The sequence below is a fragment of the Cydia pomonella genome, chromosome 25 (assembly GCF_033807575.1).
Source record: "Cydia pomonella isolate Wapato2018A chromosome 25, ilCydPomo1, whole genome shotgun sequence".
Lineage (NCBI taxonomy): Eukaryota > Metazoa > Arthropoda > Insecta > Lepidoptera > Tortricidae > Cydia > Cydia pomonella.
The window spans coordinates 4182725-4209557 of NC_084727.1; the positions used below are offsets into that span (position 1 = coordinate 4182725).

A 26833-nucleotide genomic window follows, 5' to 3' on the forward strand; every position below is an offset into this window, starting at 1 on the left:
CCTAATTGTGAATATGAACTGAAGATTACAGAAAAGTAAATTTCTTTTCAGATGAAATTGGGCTGAAAAACGTGAAAAGCACCAATTATCGGAAGAGGAGAAATCTACAAATAATATTCAACAACACTTCGATGATACCGTTCAAATGGCGGCAAAAATATCTCTGTTTTTACTGTGGCGAGGACGTTCCCGATTATGATGCGCTTAGGAAGCACACGACAGCACACGGACCGTGCACTTTACGCGACCGCGCGCTCACACGCGTCTCAGGCACAGATGTCGAGATCAAAGTTGATGTGTCCGACATCACATGTCAATTATGCAACGAATCTCCTCCAAATTTCGATGAAATAATCTCCCATTTGATACACAACCACAACTTGCCCTATGACAAACACGCTGATCTCCTCATTATCAAATACCGCCTGGACGATCTCAAATGTTTACTTTGCGAGGAAAGCTTCAATCATTTTAGTAAGCTCATCGTTCACGTTAACAATAGCCATCCTCTAAAAGTCCTCTCGTGTAATGTCTGCCATCAGAAATTTAATAAACAACGGGACTTGACTGCTCACTTCAGATCTTACCATAAAAAGGGAGGTTACACTTGCAACAAGTGCGCTATTTCTTTCCCCACCAACTGGGCGCTTAGTAATCACAAATTTAAGACACACTCGTCGGCTTGTAATATATGTTTTAAAAGCTTCTCTTCGTCCGATAAGCGCCTAAAACATATGAAAACAGAACATGTGGGTGATAGCTTATTGCAATGCGGATTTTGTTTGAAAACTATGAATACAAAACAGGGTTTCTTGCGACATGCGGCCGGCTGCACTTCCGCGAAAGACGATTCCAAATCGCAACATATCATCGACGAAATCGTGTCAATTGACGATACAGAAAGGAGGCCCAGTGTTAAACAGGTTAGGAATAATATCGCTTGTATTCTCAACATGTCCACGGCAATACCGTTCAAACATTTCATGAATAAATTCAGATGTTTCTATTGCTCCAGACATTTCATAGAATGCGACGAACTCAAAGAACATACTATGATCGAGCATCCCCATTGCGATTCTAAGTTTAAATCCATGAAATTACGAAATAGAGAGGACATTTCAATTAAAATAGACATATCGTCGTTATCTTGTAAAATGTGCTTTGAACCTATGAACGATTTGGACCGTTTAATAGATCACCTAACCTCGGAACATAAGGCGCGTTTTGACAAATCTATAGAAATGAATATTCAACCGTTCAGACTAATAAAGGACAACTTCGCGTGCCCTTTTTGCGGGGAAGTGTTTAGGTACTTTAGCACTCTGCTAAGGCACGTTAGTATGGCCCACACGGATAATAAAAATATATGCATGTACTGCGGAAAGTCCTTTAGGACTAAACCAAATTTACGAGCGCACGTAGCGCGACGTCACAAGGTAGGCAAGATTTACAATTGCGACGCTTGCAAACTAGAGTTTACAAGAACGGTAGATCTGCGTTCGCACATGGGCAGGGTCCATGGCGACAAGACAGTCGACTGTCCTGAGTGCCCGGAGAAATTCGTGTCGCAATACGCGATGCAAAGGCATCTAATTACGATACACGGCTCCGGCCACAAGTGCTCTTACTGCGGAAAATTATTCACCAGAAACTCCTTCATGGACAACCATATCAGACGTACGCATCTCAAAGAGAAAAACGTGCAGTGCTTGCTCTGCAACGACAGATTCTTCGATGCTGCGCTCCTTAAAAACCATATGGTGAAACATATAGGGGAGAGAAACTTTCACTGCGATGTATGCGGTAAGAAGTTTCTATGGAAGAAAAACCTCCGCGGTCACATGGCCTCCCATGTTAAAAACGCTACTCAAGCACTTACCTGATATTAAGCGACGTTAATTAAGGAGTTGTAAGAGTGAATTGACAGCAAGAATCGTTTCTTTTCAGATGAATATCCGCACCGCCCGTACGACAGCTGTACCTCTCAGCGGCGGAGGAAAAATTTACAAATATTATTTAATAACACCTCCGTGATGCCTTTCAAATGGCGAGGCACGTACCTATGTTTCTACTGCGGGAAAAACTATACAGAGTATCCGGAGTTCAGAAAGCACACAAAGTCACACGGGCTCTGCTCTACGAACGATTATTCCCTTAAAATTATTAAAGGGAACCATATAGAGATAAAAATCGACGTCTCTGATATCGTTTGCGAGATCTGCTGCGAACCCTTTAATAGTTTTGACGAAGTCGTCGAACATTTGAACTCGAAACATGATCTGAGATACGACACTAGCGTACAAATCCCGTTCCAGTTATACAGACTTTCAGATTTTCGGTGTTTACTGTGTGATGAGCAGTTCAATTACTTTGGATATTTGGTAAAACATGTGAACAGCGTCCATCCACAGAATTGCTTCATATGCGATGACTGTGGACTTACTTTCAATAAGAAAAGAGATCTCGCTCTGCATTCGAGAGATAACCATCGCCAGGGAGGGTACTCGTGTGACCAATGCACCAGCAATTTCAAAACGAAAGGCATGCTGCGGAAACACCAAAACACATTCCATTTCAGGAAATGCAAAGACTGTTCGTTAACGTTCGCATCGCATAGCTTACTACAAAAACACATACAACTAGATCATCCAGACGATGGCAGTTTAAAGTGTGTTTATTGTGCGAAGGAACTTCATTCTAAGCAGGGTCTTAAACAGCATCTAAATAAATGCGAAGTCAGATTACTTTCCCAAATCGATGCCCCTCTACCTAGTAACGCTTTTGAAGAGTCGTACGTCGAGCCCAGAAAGAAACAGAACATATTACAAATTAGGGAAAATATCCAATGCGTACTCAACATGTCTACCGCTATACCTTTTAAATTCTTTTCAAAGTATTCGTGTTTTTACTGTTCTAAAAAGTTTGTCGAATTTGAAGAACTTAAAGAACATACTCTAAGGGAGCACCCGATTTGCGACGTCAAATCAAAGTGCATGAAGAAATGCAAAGGTGAAAGGATAAATGTTAAAGTGGATGTCGCCAATTTAGCTTGCAAAATATGCTGTCAGCCCATCGATGACTTAGATATATTAATAGACCATCTCATAGATGACCATAAGGCTAATTACGACAAGTCTTTAAAACGTTGCTTTGAACCTTTCCGTATAATAAAAGACAATATGCCATGTCCCCTGTGTTCCGATAAAACTTTTAGATATTTCAGCACCCTTCTAAGACATATCAACTCCGAACACAGCAACAATAACAGAATCTGCGATTTCTGCGGGCGTAGTTTTAAAAATGTCACCAATCTCAAAGTTCACATCACTTACGCTCATACAGGTTCATGCGAATGCGACGTCTGCGGGCTAAAATTTAAAAACCAATGGTGTCTCGCGCGACATAAAGCTAAAACCCACAACGCGAAAGACTACAAGTGCCCTAAATGCCCCGAACAATTCCAATCTCAGTACCACAAGCAGAAGCACTTAATAACGACCCACGACATCGGTCACAAGTGCTCCTACTGCGGTAAAATGTTCACAAGGAACTCCTTTATGAAGGATCACATCCGTAGAACGCATTTGAAAGAGAAAAACGTGCCTTGTTCCGTTTGTAACGAAAAGTTCTTCGATAACTATCTCCTTCGCATGCACATGGTAAAGCATGAGGGAGAGAGAAAGTTCAGCTGCGAAGTTTGTGGTAAGGCGTTTCTCAGACGAAGCAATCTCAGCTCCCACATGGACATGCACAAAAAATACGGCCATGTTCAAGTTTAGTTCGATCTCATTAGGCGCGTAAGAACTGACTTATTCATTAAAAATAAATTAGGTTTTAGTTGATATTGCAAGTACAATTTTTTTTAATTTGTAAATGACTTACTTATAAGGTGATTATGTCTTCCGTTTGAGTATTACTACCGTAAAAGTAGTGATACAAAAGATATTCGTTTTAACATTTACTTATTTGCTCCACTGATATAAAACCAGTAGTCGAAATGGACAAACCCTTAGAACGGCGGTTCCTAACCTGGGGGTAATAACCCCTCATGGGGGTAAAACTGGTATTTTACGGGGGTAATAACCTAATCAAAGAAAAAATATAAAGAAAGAATATTAATTATGGACGAGGGGTAAAATCAAGTTCCTTAGTTAGTCAAAGGGGTGACAGTACTGAAAACGTTAGGAACCACTGCCTTAGAGCGTTCTCACTTTGTCCGATCCGATATCGGATGTCAGATGACACTTTGAAAAAGAGCTGCTAGAGACTGCCCTGTGGCATCGTATCCTTTAATTTTTGCACTAATGCATACTTTTGAACAGTTAACATTTATAAAATGAGTTAATAAATATAAAAAGGCACTTCTTACATTTTGCTTCTTTGTAGTCGTATCCGATATAGGATCGGATATTATATGAACACGCTCTTACTCTTTTGAACACCGGATTTAGTCCAGAAAAAAGGTACTTGTGTTGACTGCTCAAGTGTTACAAATGTATAAATCATGGAATGATAAATTAATAATGTAGGTATATAATAATGTTGCTCGGTCTCCCAGATATTTTATACTAAAGACAGTAATGACTGACCATGTTTTGCCAATTTTGTGTCAAGAACGCTTGATTCATTTTGAAATGGTACAACGTTATCGTTTAACTATTACTTCTAGATTCTTAACAATCAAAAAATTAAAACCAGCTGTCGTTAAAAATGAGTTCGGTTGATCCGAATAGCGCGAGTTATATTACGCGAAACTGCGTAGGGGGCGCCACTACCACAATCCATCACAATCGTGAGGGTCTATGAAACAATAATAAGAAAATCGAAATTTCTCAATCTTGTATATTCGAGCGATAAAGAGGCAGATAACTAAATTTCGATTTTCGCGTTTCCCGGTAGGCCCTTTGTAAACAAACCGCCTTGATGCATCAATGTTATATTTTATTATCAAGACACAGTATTTATAAGTTACTACTGGTTACTGGGTTTACGATAGGTTTACTAGTGCTGCACTCTGGTGGCAGAACATTGCAGTAATACTCACTATTCTTTATAAAAAAAAAAAAAGAATTTGATAGAATCAAAATTACTATATATAGTCTGGAGCCATTTATTTATTTTTATATCTTTAAAATATGATCTGATCTTAAAGTAACGTATTTTTTGTACGTTTATTTATTATAGTTTTTTTAAATACAGTTAACTGTGTAACTTGAGTTGTGCGAATGATATTTTAAATAGCTGTAGTTATGTAATTCCTTATGATTGTATTTAAGGAGCATTATACTATAATAGCCTTCTAAGTGATTATACTTAGGTTTAAGGATCTGTCACTGCTAGTACGGCTTATAAATATACGTACTAAAGTTTAACGGCCTTGTTTTATTGATTACCTACCACTTGAATTTCTCAGACTGATTTATGGCGTTATTCATGACGTCTGTCAAATGTAGCAAACCGTTGATCATCGTTTCTCCCATAGATGTAATATTCCTAAAGATGGAGTCTAAGCCAGCTGTCACCGTAGCCTCACACACACAGGCAATTTTTTCTGAACCTGACGTTTTGGCCATGTTGATAAAGTCATATCGATAAACTATCGGCATTTTTAATTTTTTTAATGTTATTTGAAAGGATCTCTCAGGACTCCCTAAAATGAACAGATAACCATAATAACACAACTTTATATATTCTTCTCAACCAGTAGGTTTTTGTGAGTTCGATATTACAATAATCAACGGCGGAAATCATAGTACACCGACCAAAATCAACTAAAATGTTTTACACAATAATTGAGTTGATATCATAAAGTATTAATTATCCATTAACATTTCTATGATGTTAATTTTTAGTGAAGGTATTCCGTTCCGCTGTGTAGAGATTATCGATATATAGCATAATTATACGCACACATACAGAACTTGGCCATAACCAAAATGGCTACGGCTTGAGTATTAAAGTTTGTGCTGAGAATAGACAACGGGTGGCCTCGGTTTCTCCTCATCTATCATTTTGATATTTCTGTTTGTTATAAAGAGAAAAAAATTACCGAGGTTTGTAAGAGGTTGCCAAGTTTTGAATAGGGGGCTTTAATTGGTCTCTCTTTGAACCTCCCTCCTGAATTTGAGGACGTTGAGAGCTGTCCAGATGTAATGGTAGGAGGACCTGGTTGGGCCGAGTTTTTCCGAGATGACGATTAGACATAAATAACGGCATGCATGCATAATGTTTTAATTGTTCTTCCCTTTCTATACATTATACCCTGGAATGCTGGCATTTTCGAGACGACTAAAGTAAATTAATTTCCATGCTCATGAGCGGCGGCTATGCTGTTAAGACATCGGTGTCGAATATCGTTTGATTACTGTAAAAGTGGTTAGATGAGGGTATCGACCTTACTCTTTATTTTGGACCTTGATCTTGGTCCTGGACCTAACCAACCATATACCGCACCGGTCAAAAACAGTCGAAATATTCAAGCTACATTACCTTTCTTCGGCAGTCGGGTAAAGAGTGTGGATTTGAAGCAAGCTGCTGGATCATCCAAGATGGAAACTACTAAGTAAAGCTCTCGTTTGTTTGCAGATACGAAATACCTGTCGCGAGCCCACGATACCAAACCAAAAGGTCGATGGACACTTGAAACAAAACAGAGGAATATTGAGTCGGTCCTCTTATACAGCAACCTTATCCCCTTTATTTGGTTTCGCGGAAAATACAAGTGCTTTTACTGCACGGACACGCAAAAAAACTCCAGCGAATTACGCTGCCACTACGAAACTCACGACCGCATCAACTTAACCGCAGCCGTTAAAAAGTACACTCAGCTGCAAGGCAACGCAGACGCGGCGATCAAAGTTGAAATCACGAATTTATATTGCAAGCTATGCTCATACAAAAAGGAAGACCTCGACGAGCTCATCCAACATCTCATTGACAATCACGACGTCGATTACGATCTCGAGATACCGAATTGTTTCCTCCCGTTCAGATTGGCAGGCACGCCTAGCTGCGGCACTTGCCATATGCAATTTGATCTAATCACGTATCTCGTAATACACGCGAACAATCATCTGAAAATCGGTTTCATTTGCGAGATTTGCGGGAAATGTTTCATTACCGAACGATTTTATTCTTGGCATTTGAGAGATTTCCACAAAGAAGGCGGTTATGAATGTAAATACTGTGATTTGATATTACCCTCTAATCCGAAGAAAACTCTCCACGAGCGGACTGCCCATCAAGCCAAAGTGTACAAGTGCTCGATTTGTGACGAAACTTTAAAGAGCTCGTATTTGAAAAACGTGCATTTGTCTGAAGTGCACAGGGTCGAAGAGAATAGAATTAAATGCCCACACTGTCCAAAAGTGTTTCCTCAGGCCAATCTAATGGTGCGACATGTAAAATGTATTCATCAGAAAGTAAGACAGCACGTGTACGCTGTCGGGCCGCCGACGGACAATGAAAAACACGTGAACTTTGGCCGTACAGTATATAATACAATCCATATAGACAATCGCCCTACAAAAACGGAGAATATTTACACATATACATAAAATTTACAACAGATGTGCAAAAATAAAGTCGCTTAGTGACAGAAAAAAACTATGACATAAACAAAAGACGCGCGCTGGCAGCGGCACCCGTACCGGCCAGGCAGCCAACACGCGCGCAGCATAAAGATTGGTAGTTCCGTCTCCTGCAGCACGTTTGCCCGATGTGTGGGGAGAGGGTCTTCAAAAGTTACCAGGTTAAATATCATGGCGCACAGGGGACGCAACTAACATAAGGACTTCAATTGTGATTTTTTATGGGAAACTTTCATGAGCAATTATTACCTCACGAAGTATATTACATTGTACCACTCCAAATCAGATAAAAAAGATGAAGTTGAAACGTAGTCAGTAACGTGGACTCAGTACACACACGGTACAGGACAATAGTGTGTTTGTAAAGTCTTTTACGCCTTTTCAATTATAATTTCTTTGTGTTGTTTCATTTCTATAATACTATTAGCCTTTTAAGTTGATTATCTTAGTCTTAAGGATCTGAAACTGCTAGTACGGTTTATAAATATACGTACTATTGTTTTACTTTATCGTTTTATTGACTAAGTTCCTACCACACTCACCTAACACTACAAATTTCTCAGATACAGACTAGGTTTTAAAACTTGGTCCCTTTTTTAGTGTTAATAGTTGGCTAAGAATCGAGTCCTTGAGTCCTCTGCTTAAGACTACGCAGTTCCTCTGCCTGATTAATAATGACTGATAATTAAGACGAAACTTTATTTCTTTTCAACTCGTTAGAGACCCGAGTCTTTTGTAGAACTTTAATTTTTCAAAGAAGTCCTATTTTTTTTACAAAAATTCATAACGCATGCGTTCACGTGAAACTCGTCAGTAGGGCGCACAAATCATACAATATTGTCTGTTTTGCAAATTTCAATTTAGATAAAAACTCCAACATTATTAGTCGGAGGCTCGAGTCCTTTTGCGTTGAGCTATAAAAGGCTCAAGAAACGACTACTCTGGACGAAGTTTTTCAAGCAGTCTCGTAAAAACGAGCTGAGTTTTTCAAATTTAGACTCAAAAGACTCGGAGATGACGATTGAACGTAAATGACGACATGTATGTATAATATTTTAATTGATATTGCCTTTTTCCTGTACATTATACAACATTGTATATAAACAAAACGAGAAATGATACATTATTTTCCATGATGATGAGTGGCATATCTGCCGTTAAGAAATCTGTATTTCGATTACTGTGAAGGTGATCCGATGGAGTTATCGTCACCTTGCACTTCGCATTGTGATCTTGGACCTAAGCTTACCATATACATAGTGCAGAAAATGCACGAGTTAAATAATATAACCCTCCTTCTTCAGTCCTCTCGCTTTTAAGCAAAAAGTGCCTCTCGGTTTGAAGCAATCCAAGATGACTTAATGTCCTATGTCCCCTAGATGGGGACACACACAGTGCGCCGCCATCTGGATTTGTCTTGAGCTTCGTGCTTAAGTTCGCTCCATGTCTTCCCAATAGCCTGCAAAGATAGTCCGTCGCCAGGCCTGCTGTCGACGGCAACGTTTTACCATCCTAGATGGAGAATTCTAAGCAAAGCTCTCGTTTGGTTGCAGGTTCGAAATACCTGTCGCGCGCCGATACTAAACCAGAAGCTCAATGGACGCTCGAAACAAAACGGAGGAATATCGAGTCCGTCCTCTTGTACAGCAACATTATACCTTTTATTTGGCATCGCGGAAAATACAAGTGCTTCTTCTGCATGGACACGCAAAAAAACCCGATCGAAATACTCTGCCACTACGAAACTCACGACTGCGTTAACTTACCCGTAGCCGTTAAAAAGTACACTCAGCTGCGGGGCAACGCAGAAGCGGCGATCAAAGTTGAAATCACAGATTTACATTGCAAGCTATGCTCATCCAACGTGCAAGATCTTGACGAGCTCATACAACATCTAATTGATAATCACGACGTTGAATACGATCTCGAAATACCGAATTGCTTCCTCCCTTTCCGACTGACAGGCACGCCCACCTGCGGCACTTGCAACTTGGAATTTGATCTATTCGAGTATCTCCTACGACACGCGAACAGAGAGCATCTAGAACACGGTTTCATTTGCGAGATTTGCGGGAAAAGTTTCTATTCCGAACGATATTATTCTGCGCATTTAAAAGATTTCCATAAGGAAGGTGGTTACGAATGCGAATACTGTGGTTTAGTATTCTCCTCTAATCCGAAGAAAGCTCTCCACGAGCAGACTGCCCATCAAGCCAAAGTGTACAAGTGCTCGATTTGTGACGAAACTTTAAAGAGTTTCTATTTAAAAAACGTGCATTTGTCTGAAGTGCATGGAGTTGAAGAGAGAAGAATTAAATGTCCACATTGTCCGAAAGTATTTCCTCAGGACAATATAATGGTGCGGCATCTAAAGCGTGTTCACCAGAAAGTGAAAGAGCACGTTTGCCCGGTGTGTGGGGACATGTTCTTCGAGAGCTACCAGATGAAAGTGCACCTCATGGCGCACACGGGACGCAAGGACTTCAATTGTGATATTTGTGGGAAAACTTTTATGAGGAATTCATATCTTGCGAAGCATATTAAATTGTACCACTCCAAATCAGATGAAAAAGATGAAGTTGAAACGGAGACAGTAACGTGGACACAGTACACACACACACACAGTACAGGACAGTAGTGTGTTTTTAAAGTCTTTTACGTATCTTACAATTATAAAATCTTAACATTTTCATATTGTTTAATTTCCACTATCGGCACAAACGATACTAATTTAGTTATACTTCATATTATATAACACTTATTATGCGAGTCTGACTACAGCGTCGTAGCCTTAAAATACTCCAATACGCTTGAAAAGCTAATCATTCACGTAGACTTATGTTACCCGTTGCTATAACGAAATTAGGTTTATAAATAAAAGGAAAACAACATTGCTTTACGGAGCAAAATGGAACATTTTTCGCAAAATAAAATTAACGAAGTAAAATTAGCCAGTTCATGAAAATAGTACCTATAATATTGTCATAAATCCGACTTCGACTCCATCTTTCGCGTAAAAAGTTTAATTGCATTGAGCTAAACTAAAAACAACTGAAGTTCCCCTGTCCTGGATTAAGAAGAGGAGGGCGACAATAAACGCTGCGCTTTCTTTACAGATGGCAAACCAAAGGACAAGAAGCACCAGAAAACCGCGCTGCGGCGCTACAAACTCTCTTTGATTCGGAGAAACGTCCACCTCATTCTAGAGTACGGGAACGTGATGCCCTTCATGTGGGCGCGCTCCACCTATCTCTGCTTCTATTGCAAGCAGCCTGCCAAAGATCCCGACGAACTAAGAGACCACATAGAAGCTATGCATCAATTCCTCGATCTCGACCAAATCCTAAGCATGAGGATATCAACTACGTGGGACAGCGAGGTCCCCGTCAAGCTGGATGTTAAAGACATCTCTTGCAAACTTTGCATACAACCTATCTCTGACTTACAAGGTCTTATTGACCACCTAATCCAAGTTCACGAAGCAGATTACGACACTTCGATAAATGACTGCCTTTTCTCATTTGAGCTCGGTAACGAAAAAGTTACTTGTCCTATCTGTAATATTCAGTTCAACTACTTCGAATACCTCCTCCGACACGCGAACAAGCATCACCTCAATCACGACTTCACATGCAACGTATGCGGAAAGTCTTTCCACCGCAAAAATGCCCTAGCGACACATTTCAATGACTACCACAAGGAAGGTGGTTATCCTTGTGATATCTGTGGTGTTGTCTGCACTACAGCCGCGAGACGGTACAACCACAAAAAGAACTATCATTTGATCGACCATTTGAAGTGTCCTTACTGTCCGGAGATTTCTAAGAGTAAATATTATAAGAACCTCCATTTGGCTACTGTTCATGGCGTAGAGAAATGCCGCAGCGAGTGCCCTCATTGCCAAAAACTGTTTCCGCAGAAAGGCATAATGCTCGCCCACGTTCGTCGGGTACATTACAAAGAAAGGAACGTAGAATGCGAGATCTGTAGTTACAAGTTCTTCAACAAGGCGCACTTGGACGCGCACATGGTGAAACACACCGGGGGACAGATGTACACGTGTGACGTGTGTGGTAAAGCGTATCTGAGGAAGAGTACGTTGAAGGCTCATTTGAAGAGACACGTCGGCGGTCGTGTGAAAGTTTAATCATTCGTTTAGAAATAAAACCAAAACTATACATGTTTTTGTGAAATGATTAAGAGTGGCTTACTAAAATCAATTATTATAAACGTACCTACTGTTAAGTTATGAAAGAAGTCAATTACTTCATGAAATTAAAACTAATGCCTTTGTAACATTATAGACAACCTGGTTCTTAGTATTGAAGATTTTTATAATTGCACACATTGATGTTGATGCTATATCACTTTATAACGAATTAAAAGTATATCTAAAAAACTCTCATGTGTTACATGTAGGTACCATCAGCCGTAATGTGCATGGCCACTTTATCAATGAACTCATTTATAATTGCTACATGCAATTTCGCAGCTCACTGTACATTTTCGAATCAGTAAATGTAGCAATTGCGCTAAGGCTAATTAACTTTAAAGCGTCTTCGTATGTTAATGTTTTGATCATACATTTTTTTTTAATATTCTTGAATATCATGTGATTATAGCCTTTAATTACCCACTTACTTTAAGAAGGCTGTCGCTAAATAAATATATTCAGTACCATTTAGTTTTCTTCCTTTTCATCACTAAATTCATTCCTATGAACGCAGCTAAACCTACCACGATAAGCTTGCGCGGCGAAAAGTTTCGAGTAAGAGATTTCTATCATAAAACAAATGAGGATCGGAGGGCAGTGGGACAAAATCATGAGACGCTAAATACGACCGTTTCTTTGCAGGTGCAAAAATCAGTTCAGTGGAGGATAAACATAAGAAAATGGAAATCAAACGTAAACAATTGATCAAACGGCGGAACGTAGAGTACGTCCTCCAGTACGGGAACGTGACGCCCTTCTTGTGGTACAAGGGCAAGTACCGGTGCTTCTACTGCACCGAGCCTATGAAGAACCCGGAGATTTTGCGGGAGCATACCGCTAAAGTCCACCAGTTCGCCAACCTGGAGCTAGCCGTCTTCGACAGAACTAAAGACAACAGGAACAAAGATGCGGCGATTAAAATAGACGTTACCGGCATCTCATGCAAACTCTGCCCCCAACCAGTCCCAGATCTAGAACAGCTCATCTCCCACCTCATAATCGGTCATGACGCCGAGTACGATGTCAGCGTCCCTAACTGCCTGCTGCCCTTCCAACTAGACAAAGACAACCCCACTTGTCCAACTTGCAATATGAAATTCGTCTTTTTCGAATACTTACTACGCCACGCCAACAAATACCACTTATCTCATGAGTACATTTGTGATGTGTGTGGCACCAGCTTCCAAGGGGAGAATCATTTAAAGATGCACCATAGATACTACCACAGGGACGGAGGGTATACCTGCGACTATTGTGACGTCAGCTTAACAACTCTGTCTAAAAAGATTATCCACGAGAAAAACGTCCATATGGTCAATTTGCTAAAATGCCCTCATTGCCCGGAAACGTTTAAAAGTCCTTATTTTAAAAAGCTGCATTTAGCCAACGTGCACGGAGTCGAAGAGTTGAAGATAAAGTGCCAATATTGTCCGAAAGTATTTCCACAGGAAAGCATCATGTCTCGGCATATGAGGAGAGTTCATTTAAGAGAAAGAAACGTGGAGTGTGAAGTTTGCGGCGAAAAGTTCTTCGGCCCTTACGACGTGAAGCTTCACATGCTGAAGCACAGCGGGGAGAAAGCTTTCATCTGTTCAGTCTGTGGAAAGAAGTTCTCTAAAAAAAGCAATTTAAATTCACACTCCGCTATGCATACTGGCAAAAAAGCATACACCTGCAATATATGCAACAAAGCCTTCGCATATCACACCAATCTCACCATGCACATGAAGAGCATGCATCAGAGCAACGAACTCAGGGAAGATCACATCGCAGAAGAGTTAATCACAGAAGATCACAACACGGAAGTTGTGGAAGTTTATACACATACACAGGAGTTTATACATGATGACTTGGAAGGCGCTGAGGTAGTCGGGACGTATGTTGTCCAATAATTATTTTAATCATGCTTTCGGATGTACATTTTTGTTGCTATGGTATTGTAACTATATATCTAATAAATGTAGCTTTTAAAAATATATATATTTTTCATTTTAAAAGTATAAAAATGCAAATTATACTCAAACTTTTAAGTTTGATTTATGCTGTACGGGTAACTTAAGGTCTGTTTTTTTATTCCGTAGACTAAAATGACGTTTCATATGTAAGACATGACATTTCTTAGTACCACATGGAATGTCTATTTAGTCTACGGAACAAAAAAACAGAATATAGTAGTCGGCACAAGTTTATATACTATATATTAGTGCCCTAAATGGTCGTCTGTCACTGTCAAATTTCGTGCCACAAGAACTAACAGATGGCGTTAGTAGAGCTACTTCCATACAAGAGTATCAGTTGTAATATATACAACTCCTAACAAATCAAAATCTCCTCTCATCGAACTTCGTTCCCAGGCATAAGACCCTTCCCTATTTCCCTCTACATTTCTATATTTTAATACCAATCTGAAGATTCGGATGATCATCATAGAGGTTCTGGTACTTAAATAATTCTTCCTAACGACATCTAGCTGATTTATTAGTAAATAACTTCTAATGAGACTCACCATCAATCTTGTGCATCAGCTTACTTTCTTCTATCACTTCTATGACTGCAGCGTAATAATAATTATATGATTTCTTTATTCAGTTTGCTAGGATCCATTAGTTACATAGTGACTTAAAACATATAGTTAATATTTGAAATAATAACCACCAGGTTGGTGATCCGTCGGCTCGTTTGCCTCCTATATCATAAAAAAATCTATTAAATTAATTAAAATACTTATACTTTTTTTGCGTACTTACCCATAATCATCAATTTGAATATGTTTGTGAATGGGAGAATCAAGGTTTCCTATAAAACATTTTTAGGATGCTATTAGAGCTGCTCCCCAATCAACTAACTAGTGAGGCAGTTCTTTTGCGCGCCAGAGCGTGAAACCGATCTGTGCTTGCCTCTGCAAACATTTTAGAAGCACTACAGAAGCGGAGCAACTTCAACAATGCGCAAAAGCCGTAGCCGTTATTATATTCATCCCTCAGGGTACTGAGCGTCATTTAAGTGCAGTTGAACCACAGGCTGCTCGTATAGAAGCTCTGATAGATCGCTTTAAATAGCGTGATTTTAACTTGGATCAGAGTTCAAATCCGTAAACTGGACTACTCTCTTTCCAGGGACCAAACGAAGGAGGGCTTACGAGACTTATTTGGAACGGCTCAGTACTGTCCGGAAGAACATTCTCTACATGCTGCGCTACGGAAACGTATTGCCCTTCCACTGGAACACTAAGGGATTTAGCTGCTTCTATTGTGCGAAATCTATGAAAGACTGCGACACCTTAAGGGAACACACATTGACTAAACACACTTCAGTTGATCTGGAAACTTTTATACCGCAAAGAATTGTAACCAAAAATGTACCAGTGAAAATAGATGTGTCGGAGTTAGCTTGCAAAGAATGCTCCGAACCTCTAAGCAGCGTAGAGGAGCTTATAGCACATATTATATCTATCCATGGAGAGTTGTACGACAATTCAGCTGGAGTCTGCGTTTTTCCATTCATTCTCAACAAAGACATAATGCAGTGCGTATTATGCGAAAACCGATACGACAACTTTCCATCCATGGTCACACATATGTACAAGGAGCATATAGCGCATCATTCCATCTGTCAAGTGTGTGGTCTTAGCTTCATTGACAAAGTACGCCTCTCTAGACATATAAACAATTGCCATCTAGGTCACAAATGTAAGATTTGCGAAAAAATCTTCGACGCCTCACACAAACTCGACAGACACAAGGAAAGAATTCACGGTCATACAAAAACGCACGAATGTAACTTATGCAGCGCGAAATTCGACAACGATTACCAAGTCAAAGTACATCTAGGAAAAGTGCATAATGTCGAGAAATATAGAATTAAATGTGAGCACTGTCCAAAGATCTGTACTACCAAAGGAGCAATGTTACTCCATGCCCAGTCTATGCATTCCGATGTTAGGTACGAATGTGATCTTTGTGAGTACAAGACAGCTATAAAATGGATGATAAAGCTTCATAAACGCAAGCATTTCGGGGAAAGAAACTACGCATGTAGCATTTGCGATAGGCTGTTTGGTAGGTCGAGTAACTTGCGGGCTCATATGAAAGTGCACACAGGCATTTTCGGCCGCGTGTGCCGCTGGTGCAAGAAAGGGTTTACGGACTTGGAGACGCTGGAGAAACATGAGAAGGAGTCTCATTACTACACCAACTACGTATAACTTTTACATTTTTTTTACGTATGTTGCTTTTAAATAACGCCTCGTCGTTCCTATGAACTATGATATCGTATAAATATCAAATATCAAACATTTATTCAGCAAATAGGCCACAGGGGCACTTTTACATGTCCATTTTTACAAACAATAAATTAAAAAAAAAACAATTACAAATATCGAATCTATGAAATAATAAATACTTTATTAGAGATGTATACTGTCTCTAAATGTCAAATTACACAAAAAAAATACTATGATAAAAAAATAAAACCATAAAATACTAAAATTCTTTAGAGATGTATAAGTCTCTACGTGTCAGAGATAAAATATAAAAATATATATTAAATTATCCTTAGAGATGTAGAGGGTCGCCAAGGCTTGAATTCTTATATAAATAATTAAAAGACTAAAAAATTAAAACAGACAAGAACCGAATGAAGTGTCTCACGTTAATGTCACTCAAAAGTAAAGTTACATACTTTAACATAACCTGTACCCCGTGTAAGCTTAAACAGACCGGTCTCCACAAACAGCACCCGTTCACGAGTATGACGTGTATCTCAGCCATCGCCTCCCTCAACCTTCATTCGGGAAAGTGGCGACCCGATCAACGACGCCACCGTAAGTAAAGACTTTTAAGCGAGCATGACATGTTCAAGCTGCCGGGTTGTATTAATATAAATATAATAAAAAAAAATGTGAGATACAACATTTGTGCTTGTAAGTTACATTAAAGACGGCATAGCGCCACATAAACGCGACTACATATTATTCATAAGGAGTGCCTACCTATAAAACTAAATTATAAATTTAAATTGACTTAGAGATGTACAGGTCTCTAAGTGTCCAAATCATTAAAATAGGTATTAAAATAAAATGAAATTTAAAATAAAATAAAATTTAAAATAAAATAAAATCTTAGAGGTGTATAAGGTCTCTAAGTGTCCAAAACGAAAATAATACAATCAAACGAGAACATGATGTTCTCTTGTGTCAGTTCTACTGGACGCTAGTATGGTTATTTCACAGGAAGAAAACGAAAACACTATTACTGACATTTTTATCATACTATCAAGATCAAGCTACTGGCTTAAAGGCATCCTTATCATCTATGAAATCATTCACAGCATAATACGCCTTACTTAACAAAGAGCTCTTAACGTGTGACTTAAATTTGTTAAGAGGCAAATTCACTATATCAGTGGGAACTTTGTTATAAAAACGTGTACAGTTCCCGACGAAAGACGTACTAACCTTACGGAGGCGGTGGGCGGGCACAGCAAGTTTATGCTTGTTTCTAGTGTTATAGTTATGGATATCACTGTTAAGCTTGAATTCGTTAATGTTTTTCCGAACATACATAATATTCTCAAGTATGTATTGAGATGCAACGGTAAGAATGCTTGCATCTTTAAATTTCTCTCTTAGGGATACTCGAGCGCCCAGTCCATAGATGGAACGTACAGCTCGCTTTTGCAGTACAAATATTGTCTGAATGTCTGCCGCTTTTCCCCACAACAGAATTCCATACGACATAACACTATGGAAGTAACTAAAGTATACCAGCCTGGCCGTCTCTACGTTTGTTAGCTGTCCGATTCTCCTCACTGCATAGGCTGCTGAACTAAGTTTGCCGGCTAAAGTGGCTATATGTGCATGCCATTGCAGTTTTGAGTCTAAAGTGACTCCCAGGAAAACAGTTCGATCTTCAAATTCCAGCGTATCACCTTTTATTTTAATCTTGCTGTTATTTACCTGCTTGACGTTAGGTAGCGTAAATTTGATGCATTTGGTTTTCTTTGCGTTCAAAAGCAAATTGTTTGCCGTAAACCAGTTTAATACGGTAGATAGCGCGTCATTAATGCTCTCGAATCTATTTTCCTTTCTGTTCACTTTAAATATAAGGGAAGTGTCATCTGCAAACAACACTATATCATGTCTTTCTTGCACAACTTTTGGTAGGTCATTGATGTATACCAAAAACAGGAAGGGACCAAGAATTGAACCTTGCGGCACTCCGAGGGCTACCGGGGACCCAGCCGATTGAATTCCATTAATAACTACTCGCTGAGTTCTATTCGAAAGGTACGATGAGACAAGGTCAAGGGCACTAGCTTTTATCCCATAGTGGCTTAATTTTCTCTTTAAATTTTCGTGATCAACGCAATCAAATGCCTTCGACAGATCACAGAAAATTCCAATAGCATCTTGAGCTTTTTCCCAAGCGTCAAAGATGTGTTTTAGAAGTACCACACCGGCGTCAGTAGTTGATCGACCTCTGGTAAAACCAAATTGATTGCTATCAAGCAGTTTATTTCTGTTGAAATGTGACGATAGTTGATTTAGAATAAGTTTCTCGAACACTTTGCTTAATGCCGGTAGTATTGAAATAGGTCTAAAGTTTGTGGAGTCGGTTCTTGTTCCTGATTTAAACAACGGGATAATTTTGCTATGTTTCATAATATCTGGAAAAATTCCAGCATCAATGCATCTGTTGAAAATCTCAGCTAAGTATGGTGCAATCGATTCAATAATGGAATGTAATACTTTGACTGACAGACCCCATAGGTCTTCTGTTTTCTTTATATTTAATGACCTAAAAGTCTTAAGAACTATGTTCGGAGTGACATACGAAAATTTGAAAATTTCTGTACATTCCGCCACATTTGTCTTCAAAATTTCTTCAGCGACGTCTGGCGATGAATTAAGAGACTTTGTTGTTTCTACCGGTATATTCGAGAAAAACCGCTCAAAATGATCTGCCACTTCACGGTCAGAACTTACTAAAGTGTCAGCAATTCGTACGGTGTAGTGCGGATCCTTCATCTTACGTTTTCCAGTTTCATTGCCGATTACTTGCCATACAGTTTTAACTTTATCACTAGAACTTAGGATCTTTTTGGACAAATAATCAGCTTTAGCGGTGACACACATCATCTTAAAAGATTTAGAAAAATTCTTAACGTACTCCATAAATTCCGGCCTTTTATCAGTTGCTTTTAAATCATACAAGTCGTATAGTCGGCGTCTTTTCTCGTGAATATCCGGCGTAGCCCAGTCGCAAAATTTAGTCTTGGCCTTGCCTTGCACCTTCTTCTGAATGAAACAGGCATCAAATTCCGTTTTAATACAGTTAAACAACTCGGAACTCAAACAGTCAGGGTTATCCTGATTACATGAAAGACAACATAATTGTTTAGTGATTTTACGATTGAATAAATCTAGGCGCTTTTCGGAAATCGGCCTGCACATGGTATCTTGAGGAATTTCTTCAGTTTTCCCGCTGAAAGACGCTTTTAATCCACAGTGATCAGAACTTAGGTTGTTAATAACAGATTTACTAATCGCATCCTTGTTACTAAAGATGTTATCTATACATGTAGCACTGGTTGCTGTGATTCGAGTAGGCTCACAAAATACATTGACTAAATTGAAGGATTTAAAAGTATTTAATAACCTTCCACAAAATGGCGAATTTTCAAGTAAGTTAATATTAAAATCGCCACACACAATTATATTTTTCGGAGTTCTAAAAATACTACTAAGTACTTCATCTATGACCGATTCAAATAAGTTATAGTCCGCCGATGGGGGCCTGTACACGCATACAATTATAAATTGTTCCAACTCAACACAGGAAAGTTCTATATGCCGTTCCACAGACATGTCAACAATGTCTCTACGTTCCTTACTTTTTAAATTATGTTTCACCATTATCAATGACCCGCCGCGATTGCAGGATTTCCTAAAAAAAGAACTTACTATATTATGATTATTGAAATTAAACATAAACTCATGACCTTTAAGCCAGTGTTCAGTAATACAGAGAACGTCAATATTATCGGACTGTAAAAACAAATCAATTTCAAGTTCCTTACAGGCAAATCCTTGGATATTTTGGTGAACTAAGTTCAATAAATCGGTTTTACTAAACATACTAGCATCGCAGTGATCAATAGGAACGGAGCCGGCTGGTGCACACGTTGTCGTAGCGGTTAGTTTAAATTCAAATCTCCAGACGGCTCCATCTCAAAACCTACGCTACCAAGGCGTAAAATACTACGTGACTTAAGGCTATTAGACGCCGCGCTAGCCACGACGGGGTCTTCAATATTATATGCTAACAGGTTAGCACACTCTACTAGACATCTTCTGGGTAGGTAGGTTCTTTTATGGGACATAACAAAATCTTGTATAAATTTATTCGTATCAAAATACGAAATCGTACTACTGTACAAGGAAAGGTTATACAATAAAGAATTGTAGTGAAATACCCTTTTATTGACCTTGCTCGACATTCTATATGGGAGCGCACAGATAATTATTTTTGCAACCTCTCTCTGGTCAATCGCCGACAGCGTAGCGGATAATTTTAAAATATCTCGCTTAGTACAGTCTATACTATTCCCTAAGAAAACGATAAGCGTGGAGGCGCGGTCAAACTCGCCTGTAGAAATACATTCTATCAGTCGATCGGCGGAGGTCCCCGGGTGACAGTTGTTGAACACGCCCTGCGACAAGCGCTCCGCCAGCAGCGCGCCAAGGCCGGAGCCCACCTCGTCAGAGTATAGGATGGTGCGGCGGGGGCCGCCGCGCGGGCTCGGGGCGCGGCGCGAGGGCGGCGCGGGCGCGCGGCCTGCCGGGGAGCACTCCACGAGGCTCGGCGGCGGGGCCGCCGGCACCACGAGGCTCGGCAGCGAGGCCGCCGGCTCCACGAGGCTCTGAAATTAACTCTATCGAAATCTGAATTAACGGGGTGAATATATATGTCATACTGAGCAACTTTGATTAGGGACCAACACCGAAAACGCGAAAAATGCTTTGACTCACCCATACATTTTGGCTGGCTGATGTTGATATGTTGTATGGGACTATTGGGAGACAACTTTTTTTCTTTTTCGTGACAGTTTCTCATTATGACCTATACATATATTCACCTTATAAATTAACACCCTGATGGGTGATTAAATGAACAGCCTGTATAAGGTTGTTTATGTGATCTTCTCGTGATTGCATTACTTCTTAAACTGCTGTTCATAATACTCCTAATAAAATTATAGCTACAATTTCTCTTTTGGCGGGATATACCAGTGATTTTTGGTAATTACGTATGTAACTGTGTAACTAATTTAATTAGTAAACGTCAGAAATTTAACTAGGGTCTTTACTAATTTATAATTTACGTATATGATTACATTCAGTTACCACGCCCTAATATACAACAGCAAACTAGTTTTGACTTCCCTAAAATTTTGTTACCTAAATGTCTGCTGCTGCTGTCCAAGTATTCGTTTGATGAACATTTTAAATTTGTTACTTTTATTATTTTGTAATAATTTATCTTATGCCTAAGCTACGTAAGTAAAAGAAATGTAATGTTTCTTGTGATATTAAATGGTTTTCAAATATGTCCACATTTTATTTATCTACTCGAGCTCACTAGCATAATTTTCCAAAAAAAAAAAATTAATCTGTTTATTTCATATCAAAAAAACATGCATTTTTCTAACTTAACTACTAATCTTAAATTAAAAAGATTTTTTGAGTTAAGGAGTCTAGGCGTGTAGAATTAATTATACAGTACACTTCATCTTTGTATAAATTTTCATTATTTTCGCATTTTAAGCATGTGTTTCTTTATCATAGATCTAACTTGCCCACATGTTCGACCTTCTAATGAGCTTACTAATTCATATGGAAATCTATTCAATATACGCGGTACAATGCATTTCCATACTCTTCGACCATATTCATTGTTTGTTTTTCGGACCTCAAACGTTGGCATGTTCCACTAGACATTTTGAACGCTGTTTGGAATTTTTAGTGCAGACAAGGATAACAGGGCTAGAACCCTTTAACCTATGAACATCCGTAGTTTGATATGTGATATAATACATACAATATCCAGCTCATTTCGCCGCAATCTGATAAATAAGAAAAAACTTCTTGTAACTATACTCTGTATCTTTAGGTATTTAAATAAAAGGAAACACAATCTACCCTCAAATAGCTCCTTAAGCCAGTTGAGGGTAGATGAAAACATAACATGATCAAATAATGTAGGTTAAAGTCAGTTCGTTCAGTGACAGATCCAGGCGGTTTTGTATTTGGTTGGTTAACCAATAAATGTTATAACTACCCGAAAATGTACAAATTGTTTACTTTTATTTAAATACTTAAAGATACAGAGTATAAGTACCGTCAGCCTTTGTCCAGCCGTGGACGTCTTTCGGCTGTGATGATGAACTAAGTACGCACGCTCGCTGAAAAATTATATTCGGTTAAAAGCAGTCTCATTCGTATATGTATAATTAAAACATAACAATAATTTAGGGCCCCTTTTATGAGGCGAAAATGTTCGTTCACAGTGTACAGACGTCTGGGCCATATTTAATGGAAGAAGTGGAAGACTCTGTTGTACGGAGCAGGGTTATGTTTTCAAAATGAGGGGCGTGTTTTCGAGCCTTTTATACACCGTGTTTTTTTTTAACTCTGTTAATTTCAAGGGCGCATTCCTGAGCTTAAATTAAGTAGCTTTCGAAAAGACACCGGCACCGGTATTCTAATTAACTACATTTCCAAGATAATCAATAATTTACTTTTATCTTATAAGGCCCTTACGAGCGTATGCACTTGCCTTAGGGCCTATTTACATATTGATTAGTGTTTAGCACGAGTGTGTACTTTTTCTACTAAACGTAAATACTATCTCTTAAGATTGTTGTTCGAAATGACATTGACATGTCACAATTCTCAATTGTTTGGTTTAATTAAATGTGATGCCGTGTTACAACAACGCTATATGCAACATTTAATTACTTTTTATAAATATGAAAAAACTAAAAATATTACAATTTTTTTTTTTCAAAAATAACTATGCCATTTACTTTCCTTAAACGTACTTACCCATACCCCGGAGTTAACGGAATTCAATAAAAACACGGTGTATAATATAGCCCACATACCAGTAAAAGTAGCAAAGCGGGCGAGGTGTCCAAATTGATATGAAATTATGAACACAACTTTATAAGAGCGTCGCCTAGAAAACCAAGGCTTCTCTCTGCTTAGCTTCTCCTTATGGCTGTGTCTATAAGCTTTTTAATATTTCAGTCATATAACTGCAGATATAGGTGATCTAGTCACCAAAACAGATGAAAGTATAATAGGGTGATATCGAATAAAAAAAAAATCACAATTACCAATCATTGAGTGATTATTACTCTAAAGAAGCCATACCAAACAATTTAATTTCCGCAATCGCAACCTGTGCCACGCGACCAAAACGTCGTAAGCACTGTGAAATTCATGGCGCTTACGCGTTTAGGTCGCGATATTCCCGCTCCGCTTCTTTGGTTTGGTGTCAAAACAACAAAAACTCTTGGCGCAAAATACTGGTTCTCTGTGCCGGTTCTATTTGGAAGGGCAGTTCATATGGCCGACACCAAAAACGTAGTCAAAAATTATGTTCCAAGCCTTTCCCTCTGTAACTTTTTTTGAGTATTCGTTGCCTGGCCTAAGAAGTAAACGTTTTCTGCCTTATCACAGTTATCACGACTTTGACTTGTCTCAATTTCTAATAGATCCGCACCGAAGCTCGAATGCTATCAGACTGCAGAGATGGCGGCAAAGAAAGGCCCTCGAAGACCCGGACTACAAGAAAAAGGAATGCGAGAGAATTAAGAAGTTACAGAAGAAGAAAAAAGAAAAGTTGACTCCAATCGAAGAGGAAGAACTTAGAGTGCGAAAGAGACAGCAGAAACGGTTAGAACGGGAGAGGAAACGGCTTCGAAAACTGGCGGAAGACAAACCAAATGTACCTCAGACGTCGGCATCTAGTTTTGAGATTAGGTTCTGACATTCATCCATTCAAGTGTATTCAAAGGGTACAAAAATCGTTCATCCGTCAGCTATTCAATAAACTTTATGGCTATTATCGTCGGTGTATTCCTATCTGTGCGCTGGTGCTGGAGAGGACGCTGGTTCGATTCCAGCCTGGGGCACTGGAGGCCTTGGTCACTTTTTCTTAGTATATGACATTTATTTCAGTTTATAATTTATATAGTAGTGTTTCTACTTGAAATGAAAACAAATTAAAATATTTTCTAAAAATAATTTCAATTGTTCTAATACTTCTAATAGTAATATCATGCATGTTACGAACTTGCGAACTAAATTGAGTTAACTTAGATACTTGAAGACTAAATATTTTGACTGCGTGAAATGAATTTAGGCATGATCTGCCGTAATACTAAATTACATCATCATTATTAAGTAAGGGCACTTACTGCATCATTATGTTAGTACTAATAATTAATAAATAAAAATTGTTTTATTTTTTAATTTATTTCACAAAGCACAATATACAATGAACCTATAATTGATGTTTCGCCAAACTGTAAAACAGTTTGTTGGCGATGCACAAACCTGGAAAACACCCTCGCGATATACCTATAAACGTTATAAAGTAATTACTATTTTTTTTAGTTAAGACAAATAATATTTACAAAAATATTGCCTTATTGGTACATGAAATTAAAACATAAAATCTTACAAACTACTTAACAATTAATGTACTAAGTAGGGTCAAGGAGGGAATAGTAGTACGGTAGAAAAAAAGGCCGCATACAGTGGCTCACTCAACCTAATTTCAACACGAGAGAGGCGATATTTGGGTGTCTGAGCCACTGTTCGAGCTAAGCCACTGTTTCCGCCTTGACCCTATCTAGAAATGTACAAATTCAAACAGTATGTTGTTAAAAAGGAGATTGAGTCAGCATAATGTTTCAGTGAATTTATTGCAACGGTGGTTTTCAGTGGAAAACTAGTAATAAAAACCATTAAGCCAACATATTTACTCGTACATAATAGCCAATAACACGATCATTCTTTACATTTACTGAGATTACTAGCGGGACGGTTTTAAGCAGAGTTCAAACATTTACTTCAGCCCATTATAATTACTTATTACGTTACAAGAAAAAAGTGAAAATGTAAGATTTTAAGGCAAACAGACATATCAGTTTCAGAGAACTTCAGTTACATATCTCAAATGTCATAACTAGACAGCAAAAGTTATCAAGATAAGACCAACGACATGCATGACGTATAGGAAATAAGTATAACACCGCAATGTAACGAAGCAAGACCAATTTTAATTTCAGACGTCAGACCACAGAAACAGTCCAAAGTGACCAAACCGGACTCGGACTCGCAAAGCGACGAGGAACAAGTGACGAGCGCGAACAAAACGCTCACACCCAAAGAGAAAAGGAAGATCTTTCGAAACAACGTCGTCCAAGTCCTAGTCAAGTCCACCGTCATGCCTTTCCGATGGCTCAAGAGCTCCTACAGATGCTTCTACTGTTACGACATCTTCCAAGAGGCGTCGGACTTGAAGAACCACCAACAAGTCCACACTGGCGACGAGATCAAGGAACAAGCCATGAGCAATTTCTGGGAACCTGTAGTTTACATCGACATATCCAATTTAAGTTGCAGACTTTGCACGGATAACGTAGCTGACTTGTACGATTTGATAGACCATCTAGTCTCCAAACACGGAGTCGTGTATAACAAAGATGTCGGCACCTGTATGGTGGCATTTAAGCTGGATAATTTCTCAGTCAACTGCCTCGCCTGCGGCCAAAGTTTCTACACATTCGGACCTTTACTACACCACACGAACAAAGACCACAAAGGAACCTCTGCTATTCTCTGCGACATATGCGGACAGCATTTCAAAGATGCCAACTTACTGAGACTACACATAAAAACTGTTCACGAAAACACGGGACTCCTTTGCACTGAATGCGGCGAAAAATTCGAAACTCGAGCCAAGCTAAAAACACACCAGAAAAACCATCACGACATGGAGAAAAAATACAAGTGTCTCGTCTGTTCCCTGACTTTCCAGAGCCATTACAAAAGGTCCCGGCACATGGCAGCTGAACACAAGAACCGACAAGAAGTCAAGTGTCTCCATTGTCCAAAAACTTTCGTCTTCCGAAGTATGATGATGACGCATTTAAGAGACACTCATCTAAAAGTCCGGAACCATGTTTGCGGAGTGTGTGGCTGGAAGGCTTTCAATAGCAACAGATTGAAGAACCACATGTATAAGCATAGCGGAGAAAAGAATTTTAAATGCACCGCTTGCGATAAGGCATTCACTACGAAGAAAATCATGAAAGCGCACTGCGCGAGAATGCATAAGAATGCGCCTGTTGTTATGAACGCTTGCGATAATTATGTAGGGTATTAACGCCTGCACAAAACACAACAGCATCATTTAATTAATTTAAACTTAGTTAAACACCACCGCTTATCAACCGCTTATCCTTTACAGAAGGATTAAATAAGCCGGTACTAACTTAGATAATCCGTTTACGTGAAAATGCTGAACCGAGTAAGTAAATCACAACTAGGTAGGTCAGTATACATTTTGCCGTACCCGTTTGGCCGTTAACATTCATATATATTTTTAGGGTTAGAGTTCGATTTTTAGGTTTATCGCGATAATGTACTAACTATGTATTTTACATAGGCGATGTTACCGCTGCAACTGAGCGATATAAATAACTGATAAAACACCGAAGAAAAGTCTATTATTCATATAATTTAAGACTAGCTTAAAAAATATGATGCCTGTTATATTTTAGAACTGCTAGAGTTAACGATATATGGATTTAATTATCATTGAATAAATTCACTTATAACTGATCGCAGTTTTATTTACATATGTCGAGTAGAAATGATCGACGAGCTATTGAAGAGTATGATGTGAAAATGTCCAGTTGCCAATTTAATGCGTTAGCAAAATAAGGCAAGAAT

General features: G+C 38.9%; 2 protein-coding genes across 10 annotated transcripts in view; both read left to right on the forward strand.

The window, feature by feature from the left end:
• LOC133531563 (zinc finger protein OZF-like) overlaps nucleotides 1-26833 on the forward strand; it is a 52290-nt gene that overhangs the window by 15507 nt on the left and 9950 nt on the right. Inside the window, exon 5 of one of the 9 annotated variants that reach the window (XM_061869861.1) lies at nucleotides 14919-16026. The exons of 2 other annotated variants lie outside the window; for them this stretch is intronic. In XM_061869861.1, coding sequence (XP_061725845.1) covers nucleotides 14919-16006 — 1088 coding nt within the window. In that variant the 3' untranslated portion in view covers nucleotides 16007-16026. Of the gene's footprint in view, nucleotides 1-1947; nucleotides 5373-6585; nucleotides 8094-9142; nucleotides 10280-10705; nucleotides 12270-12444; nucleotides 13777-14918; nucleotides 16027-25164; nucleotides 26404-26833 lie in introns of those variants that run through there. 6 more of the 9 variants (XM_061869857.1, XM_061869860.1, XM_061869864.1 and 3 more) reach the window with 6 other exon arrangements.
• Nucleotides 123-1937, forward strand: LOC133531565 (zinc finger protein 160-like). The gene has a single exon (XM_061869868.1). It carries the CDS (start codon nucleotides 132-134, stop codon nucleotides 1881-1883), a length of 1752 nt encoding a protein of 583 aa, XP_061725852.1. The 5' UTR covers nucleotides 123-131; the 3' UTR covers nucleotides 1884-1937.